The sequence below is a fragment of the Myotis davidii genome, unplaced genomic scaffold (genome assembly GCF_000327345.1).
Source record: "Myotis davidii unplaced genomic scaffold, ASM32734v1 scaffold555, whole genome shotgun sequence".
Classification (NCBI taxonomy): Eukaryota; Metazoa; Chordata; class Mammalia; order Chiroptera; family Vespertilionidae; genus Myotis; species Myotis davidii.
Window position 1 is genome coordinate 1,665,261 of NW_006286315.1, and position 11,649 is coordinate 1,676,909.

The 11,649-nt window shown below is 46.9% G+C and overlaps 1 protein-coding gene across 1 annotated transcript in view; it reads left to right on the forward strand.

Annotated features, from left to right (window-relative positions):
• Positions 1 to 11,649, forward strand: part of SEC14L5 (SEC14 like lipid binding 5) — a 43,414-nt gene that overhangs the window by 20,376 nt on the left and 11,389 nt on the right. Inside the window, exons 4-7 of the mRNA XM_006757934.2 lie at positions 1,472 to 1,600; positions 2,240 to 2,432; positions 7,318 to 7,430; positions 9,254 to 9,443. Of these exons, the coding sequence (XP_006757997.1) occupies positions 1,472 to 1,600; positions 2,240 to 2,432; positions 7,318 to 7,430; positions 9,254 to 9,443 (625 nt within the window). The remainder of the gene's footprint in view (positions 1 to 1,471; positions 1,601 to 2,239; positions 2,433 to 7,317; positions 7,431 to 9,253; positions 9,444 to 11,649) is intronic.

Below are 11,649 nucleotides of genomic sequence, written 5' to 3' on the forward strand. Positions count from 1 at the left end.
GCCTTGTCAGATAGGATGCAGGCCGCTCCCTACATCTGCAGTTCAGAAACACAGCCCATACCTTTTTTTATTTTTAAGTTTAAGTAGTTTAAAATACTGTTTGAGACATACTTACTAAATTAGTACTTGTTGTTTATCTTAAATTCAAATGTGAGTGGGCATCCCGCTTTTAATTGGCTAAACCTGGCAACTTTTCTCTGCCCTCCATTCTTCTCGTTCCTTTCCTGCCTCATGAAACTGCGCCTTATTTCTCTAGCTGTAAAATGGGGTTAATGATGGTGCCTGCCACATAGGTTGTGGTGAGGATTAAAGGAAGTAAAATATTCAAACCCCTTAAATCAGTGCCTGGCATATACTAAGTCCTTCATATGTGGTATCTTTTAATATAGTTAAGGATACTTATTATTCTCCAGTGCATACTGATTAGCACCTACTCTGTGTCAGGCACCCTGAAAAGTGCTGGGCACCGTGGACAAATGGGCCTGACCATTGCCCTCATGGAACTTCCATTCCAATGGGAGACACAGGCCAGAACCGCCCCCCCCACCACCACCCCCAAAAAAACACACACACACACACACAAAACAACAAATTAGACTTACAACTGTTACACATACTCAGAAGGGATCACCAGATAGAATTACGGACAATAAGAGGAGGGGCGCTGATAAGAGGAGGGGCGCTGTCTTGGTAACTGTCCCTGAGGCTTCCCTGAGGAGGTGCCACTGAAGCTGGGAGCTGAAGGGTGAGAAGGCTGGGAAGTGAGTCCTGGGGGAGGGAACAGCAGGTGTGACCCTTTGGTGGATGAGGGCGGTCAGAATGAGGGCTGCAGCTGCAGGGGGTGGGGGTGGGGGGGGAGGTGTCCCCACTGGCCTGAGGCCTGGAGTGAGGCCTCTGGGGGGCATTTGAAAGCCAAGACGCTTCCCCTTTCCTGAGCCACCCTTCCACGTGTGTGAGAGGGGACCTGGCAGAGCCTTCCTCAGCGGGGCTGGAGGAGCAAAGAGATAATGTAGCTGTGCTAGATCCCAAACGGCATTTCTGTGGCAGACATGGCATTTTATGGGTGTTTTTTTGTTTGTTTGTTTTTTAAGATTTTTTTTTATTGATTTTTAGAGAGAGAGAGGAAGGGAGAGAGGAAGGGAGAGGAAGAGAGAGAGAAAAACATCAATTTGTTGTTCCACTTATTTATGCATCCATTGGTTGACTCTTGTATGTACCCTGACTGGGGATTGAACCCACAACCTTGGTGTATCTGGATGATGCCTAACCGGTCGAGCTACCTGGCCAGGGCCTGTTCTCTAACACTTTAGACCTTGTGTTCTGGGCGGGGGCTCTTGGGACTGCTGGCCCCCTCGGCTGTTGCAAGCTGTGACAGTGCTGTCCACTGAATGCTCTAGCTGGCGCAGGCCCCCAAGAGAGCCCTGGTGTCCCCCTCCCTGAGACTGTGTCATCGCCCCTGCCTTGCTTTCAGGTCCACCCTGAGAATGAAGAGTGGACTTGCTTTGAGCAATCTGCCTCGCTCGACATCCGGTCCTTCTTTGGTTTTGAAAGTGCCTTGGAGAAGATCGCCATGAAGCAGTACACAGCCAACGTCAAGAGGGTAAGAGAGAAGGCTCCGTCCGTCCCAGGGAGAAAAGTGCACAGACCTTGGGGGCTGCCAGTCCTGGCTCAAAACCCGCTCCGCTACTTGACAACTCCTGTGACATCACACAAGACCCTTAACCTCCCTCATCTGTAGAATGGGTATTCTAACAATGGCCATATTACAGGAGATGATGGATGGACAGCAAGCCCGTAATGGGGGCACCATAATCACTGTCCTGATTGCTCCCAGGCTTGTGTGTAAACTCTGTGGACACAGAAGGGACATTGTATGATGCTTTCTCTTGGTTAAAATTGACCCCCCGTGGTTTAAAGATCTGAGACATATCACTGAGTAGAGGCCTTTAGTGTCATGAAACAGATGAAATCCATTTTAATAATATATTTTGTCCAATGGGTTATCAATATAAAACTTACTTGGGAGCTATTTTACGTTCTTTGGTACCAAATCTCACAAATCCGGTGTGTATTTAACATTCACAAAACATTTCCATCTGGCTTGGCCACATTCCAACTGCTTAATAGCCACGTGTCAGGGCTGGGACCAGAGCCAGGTGGGGGTGACTCCCAGGCTGACGTCGGTTACCCCGCTGTCCTGTCCCGGTGCTCATGTGTCTTGGTTCTCTCTGGCTCCCAGGGGAAGGAGGTGATTGAACATTACCTGAATGAGCTCATCTCCCAGGGCATCTCTCACATTCCCCGGTGGACGCCTGCCCCGGTCCGAGAGGAGGGCGCCCGCTCCCAGGCTGGGCTGGGAGATCCCGGCTCGCTGGAGGTCCATGGGCCCAGAAGCACCCAGGGCCCCGCTGAAGAGATGGATGGTACGGAAGGTAGGTGGCTGTGGCTGAGGCCCGAAGTCCTAGGATGTCTGCTTGGTGTTTGCTCATTCTGTGGGGGGAGAATTGCATGGGTACCCTCGGGGATGGGCCTGGGTCCCGGAATGACAGCCTCCTACCTCTCATGGCTGCTTTGCCCTCTCTCTCTCTTCCAGCCCAAGAGCCAGAACCGGTTTATTTCTAGATCAGGAGTTGACTTGATCTGGTGCCTTCGGGCTCCCCTTTTCTCTGGTTTGATTACTATTTTAGATGAGATTGGGCGCGTTCAGGGTAGTATGGCCGTACACTGGTTTGATTACTATTAGATTATATGAGTAATGCATAATCACGGTGGGGAAAAAAATCCAAGTAGGAAGTAGGACTTCTCTGCTCTCCTTGGAGGCAACAATAGTTTTGTGTTTGTGAAACTATCTAGGCACCTATACATGCATAGTATGTACATACACACATACACACATACATGTGTAACCTATGCTGAACAGAGGAGAGCATATTATACATTCCATTTGATACTTTGTTTTTTTTTCACTTACCAATGTTTCTTGAACAACTTTCCGTATCAGTGCAGGTGTCTTAGCACTTTGCAGTATTTCATGGTGTGGTCACACCACAACTTACTTAAAAATAAACATTTATTGATTATTTTTAGTTTATTTAGCTAGTGGCCTACTGATGGATATTTAGGTTGTTTCTGGTTCTTTTAAAATTACAAAAATGTTTTTAAAATATTTGCATGAGTATCTACACAGCATATAATTCAAAAGGTTGAATTGATGAGTTGAGGTTATGTGCAACTAAAATTTTGGTTGATTTACCAATTAGGCCTGCAAAGAGGTATTAGGCAATGTTCCACCAAAAGTGTGTAGCTGTGTTTACTCCTGGCTTCACTATGGCTCCCTGCAGGACAATTATTAAACACTAGAGGCCCGGTGCACGAATTTGTGCACGGGTGGGGTCCCTCGGCCTGGCAGGAGATCGAGGTTGATTGGGGGCGGGAGGCCGGCCAGCCAGGGGGAAGGACCATGGGAGGTTGGCCGGCTGCCTCCCCCCCCCCCCCGCGAATCGGTTGTTTGGTCACTTAGGTTTTTATATATATAGATTTTAAACTTAAAGGCAAAAAGTGACCACTAGTCGATTAGTGATCACCTCTTTCCTATGAGTGAGGCCAAGTATTATTTTTTCATGTTTAGTGACTCTATTTAACTTTTTTTGTGAATCCCTGTTCTTGTTCTTTGTCCATTTTCCTATTTGTCCATTAATTTCTTACTACTCTGTGAGAGCTCTTTGCATATTAAGGCAATCAGCCTTTTGTCACATTTCAGACTTGTATTGACATGGGAAATGTTCACAATATGATGTTAAAGGAAGAAAACCTAGGATACAAAACTGCACATCCCCCCGAATCCAGTTTTAACATGTGTACTTGTGTTCTCGACATGTCAGTGTCTCCTAGGCGTATGGACATGTAGAGCTTGCCTGACTTAGAGAAACTCTATGTAACCAAAAATACATCTGAGGTTGTGTTTAGGAAGAACAAAATTCACCTATTTAACAGTATTTATTCTGCACCAACTGTGTGTACTAGCTGGATGCCATTGTGTGTGTGTGTGTGTGTGTGTATTTATATTCTTTGGTCAATCCTCACCTGAGGACACTTTTTCCATTGATTTTTAGAGAGTGGAACTGAGAGAGAGAGAGAGAGAGAGAGAGAGAGAGAGAGAGAGAGAGGAATATTGGTGTGAGAGAGACACATTGACTGGTTGCCTCCTGCATGCACCCTGACTGGGTCTGGGGATCAAACCCACAACCCTTTGATGCATGGGCTGACACTCTAACCACCAAGAAACTGGCCAGGGCATACATACATTTAAATAATATTAAAAAAAAATTTTTTGCAACGCTGCATTTCTGCCCCTTCCTGTGTATACACTGCGCAGGCCGTGCCCTGTGCCCTCCTGTTTTACACAGCCCTTTCCTTCCTTCTCCGTCTGGTCTGTCCACAGCGGGGCTGGTACTCAGGATGGTGGAAGGCACGGCGTGCTCCTTCCACCCTGCTCTGGATCACTGTGCCTTTGTGTTCGGGTGAAAGGGGCCTTCACAGCTGCCTGGGGGCTGGAAGGATGCTGGTATCTCCTGCCTCCCTTGTGTTTTCTTCCTCAGCCCTTCCTTGCCCCACCCCCTTAAAGCCCCCCCACCTGCCTCCAACATCTCTGCCTCTGATCCCTCTGTGGGTCTGGACATACCCCCCACAGCTTCTCTCTTGCCTCTAGTTACCCAGACGCCTCCTAGGGCAGATGGCCTGACCCCTGGGCCTGGGCTTTGTTTTGGAAGGAACCGCTGGGTCCTGCTGCTGGGTGTGCAGGCACTGTGCCATCTGTGCACAAAAAGAGCTATGCCCACGGGGCTGCTCTTTACAGAGCGTCTCACCCACTGCAGAGAGGCTAACACACTGAGATGCCTCACCATGCCGGCATCTGCCACCTCCACAGTTGAGAGTGGGCCACAGGACCTCAGCTTATGGCCAGGCCTCTAGATGCCAGCACACGCTGACCCTGAACAGCCCAATTGTGTGAGACGGGACTGAACAGTGGAAATGATCTGTGCAGTTATGGACAGTATTCTGGGATCAGTTTAAGAAAAGTCTTGCACCCCACAGGGCCTGGGGTGGTGGAGAAGCAAAGGAACTGGCATTTATCAGCTGCCTGTTATGCTGGCCACTCTGCATGCGTTCACTCATTTGAGTGTACTGAGCCTCTCTCAGGCTCAGTTTTGTCTTCTCTGAAGTGGGAAAATAGTGATGCCTGCCTCACAGGGGTGTAGGGAGAATTCACAGAGGTGATGCATATTGCTAATAATTGTTACTCCAATAACGAACAGTCAGAGGAGAAATTAAGAAAACAACCCCATTCTCAATTGCATCAAAAAGCATGAAATACCTAGGAATAAATTTAAACAGGTGAAAGACCTGTTATTTCTAAGAAAACTATAAGACACTGGAGAAAGAAGATACAGATAAATGAAGGATACACCTTGCTCATGGGGTGGAAGGATTAATATTGTTAAAATGTCCTTACTATCTAAAGCAATATACAGATCCAATGCAATCCCTATTAAAATATCAATGGCATTCTTCTCAGAATTAGAACAGTTAATCCTAAAATGTATACTGAACCACAAAAGACCACAAATAGCCAAATAAATTTTGAGAATGAACAAAGTGGGAGGTATCATGCTCTCTGATAGCAAACTATACTATAAAGCTACGATAATCAGAACAGTATGATACTTTCATAAAAACAGACACATAGATCAATGGAATAGAATAGAGAGCCCAGAAGTAAATCCTCACTGAGATGGTCAATTAATCTACAACAAAGGAGGGAAACATATACAATGGGGTAAAGAAAGTCTCTTCAATAAATTGTGTTGAGAAAACTGTACAGATATATGCAAAAAATGAAATTGGACCACTTTCTTATACCATATACAAAAATAAACTAAAAATATATAAGTAAGCTGAATGTAAGACTTGAAACCATAAAAATAGAAGAAAACCTAGGCAAGAAACTCTTTGACATCACTCTTAATAATCTGTTTTTGGATATATTTCCTTGGGCAAGGGAAACAACAAAAAAATAAACAAATGGGACTTGCATCAGATTAAAAAGTTTTTGCACAGCAAAGGAAACCATCGACAAAACAAAACCATCAGCAAAACAACCTACGGAATGGGAGGACATATTCACAAATGATACATCGATAAGGGGTTAATATCCAAAATATGTAAGGAACTCATAGCTGACATTAAGGCCAGACAATCCTTTTTTTTTTTTAATCCTCACCCAAGGATATTTTTCCATTGATATTTTAGAGAGAGTGGAAGCGAGAAGGGTAGACAGAGAGAAATATCGATGTGAGAGAAACACATCGATTGGTTGCTTCCTGCGTACCCCCGACCAGGGCCCTTGCTGGGGAGGAGCCTGCAACCAAGGTACATGCCTGGCTATCATCAATCAGACAATACACAACTAGGGTTGGTGAGGATGTGGAGAAAAGGGAACCTTTCCTTGTGCACTGCTGGTGGGAATGCAGGTTGGTGCAGCCACTGTGGAAAGCAGTATGGAGGCTCCTCAAAAAGTTAAAAATAGAGCAGCCGTATGATCCAGCAATTCCACTTCTGGGTATTTATCTGAAGGAAAAAACCCCACTAACCCTAAAAGATATATGCACCCCCATGTTCATTGCAGCATGACTAGCCAAGTTATGGAAGCAAACTAAGTGTCTATTCATAGACAAGTAGATAAAGAAGATTGGTACATGTATACAATGGAATATTATTCAGCAATAAAAAAGAATGAAATCTTGCCAATTGCGACAACATGGCTAGAAGTAGAGGGTATTACCACCAAGTGAAATAAGTCCGACAGTAAAAGACAAATGTGATTTCACTTATATGTGGAATATAAAAAAGACAGAGAGAGAATAAAATAGAAACAGACCCATAGATATAGAGAACAAGCTGATGCTTGCCAAAGGGAAGGGGATGGGGGGCGACGGAAAAAAATATTCAGAGGGCAGGACAGCTCTAGAAGATAGGGATTAGTTCCATTTCCGAAGGTCAAAGAGGACATATCACTTGTGACTGTGAGATCCAGGCTTGGCCCAGCGTGAGTTTTCAGAACCACCCTGGAGATGGATTGGAAAGACTAGAGGATTGGGGCCCAGGTGGCTGTCCTCTGGTGAAAGGGCTGCTGAGTGGCTTGGAACTACATTTCAGATCCAAGGTGGCCAGTCAGGCACGGGCTCCAGAAAGGGCAGACAGGGCGGGGAAGAGAGACAGCATCTCCCTCTCATCCTGAAGCCCCTTCTTCTCTGGCAGGGGACAAGCTGGACGCAGACTACATTGAGCGGTGCCTGGGCCATCTCACGCCCATGCAGGAGAGCTGCCTGATCCAGCTGCGGCACTGGCTGCAGGAGACACACAAAGGCAAGGCAAGTGCGGGGCTGGGCCGGCTGGAGCAGACGCAGGTTCGGCATTAGCTGCCCAGCCTGGGCACTGGGGAGCAAGGGCCAGGGAGACCAGTTTGTGTCATTGGTAATGCTGGGTACTTAGACTTTGCCTTCTTTTCATTACATATGGTTTCATGTGTCTGTAACACATGCCCCCATTATCACTGACTAGGCCAGTGATGGCGAACCTATGACACGCGTGTCAGAGGTGACACGCGAACTCATTTTTTTGGTTGATTTTTCTTTGTTAAAAGGCATTTAAATATATAAAATAAATATCAAAAACATAAGTCTTTGTTTGACTATGGTTGCAAATATCAAAAAATTTCTATATGTGACACGGCACCAGAGTTAAGTTAGGGTTTTTCAAACTGCTGACATGCCGAGCTCAAAAGGTTCGCCATCACTGGACTAGGCACTGCTGACATTAAGGCCAGACAATCCTTTTTTTTTTTTAATCCTCACCCAAGGATATTTTTCCATTGATATTTTAGAGAGAGTGGAAGCGAGAAGGGTAGACAGAGAGAAATATCGATGTGAGAGAAACACATCGATTGGTTGCTTCCTGCGTACCCCCGACCAGGGCCCTTGCTGGGGAGGAGCCTGCAACCAAGGTACATGCCCTTGACCGGAATCGAACCCGGGACCCTTCAGTCCACAGGCCGACGCTCTATCCACTGAGCCAAACTGGCCAGGACAAGACCAGACAATTCTTCATGGTGGGGGCTGTGCTCTGCACGGCAGGGTTTTGAGCATCACCCTTGACCCCCACCCATTAGATGCCATGAGCTCTTCTTCCCCACATTGTCACAACCAAAAATGGCTCCAGACATCACCAATGTCCCCTGAGGGCACAGTCATCCCCAATTGACAACCACTGCTGTTCACAAAACCAAGCACTCTATTCTTTTAAAAAGAGACTTACTGACTTGCGAGGGTTGATTTTTGACAGGATGTGGATTTTGTCTTTAGACTCTAAGCCCCATCACAAGAAGGTCCAATATGCATTTGGGTCCCAAGCATGGACTTGACCTTCAACTCTGTTGAACTGGAACTTCCTGCTTAGTCATAAGTTGATGGCCTTTCCTCCCCACTTTGGGAGGCAGACAAGGGAGTTAGCACTGGGCTGTGATGTAACCTGTCTACCCCTGCCTCCTCATAGGTAACATTGGGGTAGGGTTAGCATTCGCCTCCCATGGTGAGTGAAAGGGAATCCACGTAAAGTGCTTAGAGCCAAGTCTGGTTCAGAACGAGAACCCACTGAAGGGTGCTTTTGGTTGGCGCTGCCGTTCCCTTGATGGTTGATATTTGCCAGAGGGAAGGAAGGAAGGAGAGCTGGTGGGGTCTTAACGTGTCCCCTCAGCTATTCGTTGGACTCTTTGGGTTATATGTGGCATGAATGCAGCTTGAACAAGGCCAACAAAAAAAAAATGGGGGGGAGAGGAATTATTTATCAACTCATATAACACACTGTTAAGAGGAGTGTGTTTATTTTCTGGGACTGCTGAAACAAAATGCCATAGGTTGGGTGGCTTACAACATCAGAAATGTATTCGCTCCCAGTTCTCAGCCACACGTCTGAGATCGAGGTGAGGGCAGGGTGGGTTCCTTCAGGAGCCCTGCGGGAGAACCTGCTCTGGGTCTCTCCTGGCTTTTGGGAGCTGCTAGCACCCCTTGGCTTGTGGATGCGTACGGTCCTTCCCCAGTTAAATATTTTCAGAGGAGACAGGGGATTCATTTCCCATAATCCTATCTACTGGCTTAGGGACTACCATTCCCTGGGTCGCTCCTCCTTCTTCTCGCAGATTCCCAAAGACCAGCACATCCTTCGGTTCCTGCGGGCTCGTGACTTCCACCTGGACAAGGCCCGGGAGATGCTGTGCCAGTCCCTGAGCTGGCGAAAGCAGCACCAGGTGGACCTTCTCCTTCAGACCTGGCACCCCCCTGCCCTCCTGGAGGAGTTCTATGCGGGGGGCTGGCACTACCAGGACATAGGTGCGTTCCTTGACCTACGTGACATCCGTGCATCCCTGGTCACTGCTGAATGCACTGTGAATACCACTTTCCAGGCTTCTTATTTCTCCTTTGGACTCTTCTGGGCACCTGGAGATGACTGCCCAGCCGTGAAGATGACAGAGCTGGGCTTGAGGCAAATAGTGCCTTGGGGCTGCCACAGCAAATGACCCCAAACTGGGCTGCTTAAGACAACAGAAGTTTATTCTCTCCCAGTTCTGGAGGCAGAAGTCTGAAACCCAGGTGTCAGCAGGCCGTGACCCTGTGCAGGCCCTAGGGTAGCATTCTTCCTCATCTCTCAGAACTCTGGTGGCCCAGCCTCACTCCAGTCTCTGCGTCTGTCTTCACATGGCCTTCCTCTCTGTGTATCCTCTGTGTCCGTTCTTCTTTTTCAAAATATGTTTTTATTGATTTTTAGAGAGAGAGGAAGGGAGAGGGAGAGATAGAAACATCGATGAGAGAGGAACATCATCGACTGGCTGCCTCTTGCACACCCCTTACTGGGGATCAAGCCCGCAACCCTGGCATATGCCCTGACCAGGAATCGAACCAGCTACCCCTTGACTCAATCGCTGAGCCACACTGGTCAGGCCCCTCTTCTTCTTATAAAGACCCCCAGTCATTGGATGTAAGGCCAACAACGATCCACTGTGATCTCCTCTTGAGACCCTACTTCCAAATAAGGCCACATTCTTAAGTTATGGGTGGGTTGTGAATGTTGGGGAGATATTATTCAACCTACTATATATTTTTTGGGGTTTTTTAAATTAAACTGCCATTGAAGCCAGTGCCTCGCATGATTTTCACTGCCCTTTATATAAAAATTCCATACACAGTTGACCCTTGAACATTGCGGGGATTATAGGCACTGACCCACTCTTGTGCAGCTGAAAAATCCATGTATAATTTTGACTCCCCAAAACTTAACTACAGTTGTCCTTCGGTTTATGCAGGGGATTGGGTCCAGGACCCCTTGAGGAAATCAAAGTCCACAGATGCTCAAGTTCCTTATATAAAATGGTGTAGAACAATGCATTGATCTGCTGGTGGTGGAATCCCTGGATGTAAAACCCAGGAATATGGAGGGCTGACAGCATTATTTATTGGAAAAAAAATCCGCATATAAATTGAGCCAAACCCATGTTGTTTAAGGGTCATCTGTATGTTGAATAGAGCAAATGCTTGACTCTCCTGAAGAGACATTGTCCTTCAGGGAGTGGGTCCTCATTATTCACCTACTGCATTTATCACCCCCAAATCAATACTCAGGAAGCGTTGGTGGTCATTTGCGGACGTGTGCAGAGAGCCCGCGCTGCACGCCCCCAGCTGAGGTTGAACTGGGCGTCTTTCTGCCTTCCTGCTCCAGCGCTCAGACTGGAAACAGCATCCTTTTTGCAGTCTACTCAGTGCCACTTTCTTTATTTTTATTTTATTTTTGTGCGTTTGGTTGTGATTTTGCTGTTTACAACGGCCTCCAAGCATAGTGCAGAAGTGCCGTCTCGTGTTCCTAAGTGCACGATGGCTATGATGTGCCTTACGGAGAAAATGCGTGAGTTAGATCAGACCTGCATTACAGTGCTGCTGGCCGTGAGTTCAATGTTACTGAATCAACAAAGTATAACTGAATAAGGTGTCCTTAAATAGAACCACAGAAAACAGGGTTATGTATTGACAAAAATATTATGACTAGAGGCTGGCAGGAACCTAACCCTGTGTTTTTCCTGGAAGCAGTGGGTCTGTATTCGATACTTCAGTGCTCAAGGTGATTGTAGAACAACGAGAATAACAAGAATCGAGTGCATTGGTCTCTAGTTCCTTATTTTTCCTTTTTGCTTTGGCCGACAGAAAGCTAACAGCCGACTTTTATCTACTCTCTCCATGCTCCTTCATTAAATGGCTCATCTCTTTTTTAAAGTTTTTAAGCTAACCTTTTAATGTTAGGACAGTGAGGGGTTTTCAGAATAGTAGTGAGGGTCATACAGAGAGTTGCTGTATGCACCTCACTCCGTTTTTAGCACCTGCTCTGTTTCTTCCACCATGATTAGTGTCAGCCCCTCGCAGGAACAGGCAAGCTATTAGTAAATGATGGAGGGATGGGCCGCAGGGAGCCAGGCCTGGACCCTCCTTCTCTGAGGAGGGTGAGGTCTCACCACGGCTTCGACCCGCCCTCTCCCCAGCATTCCCTACA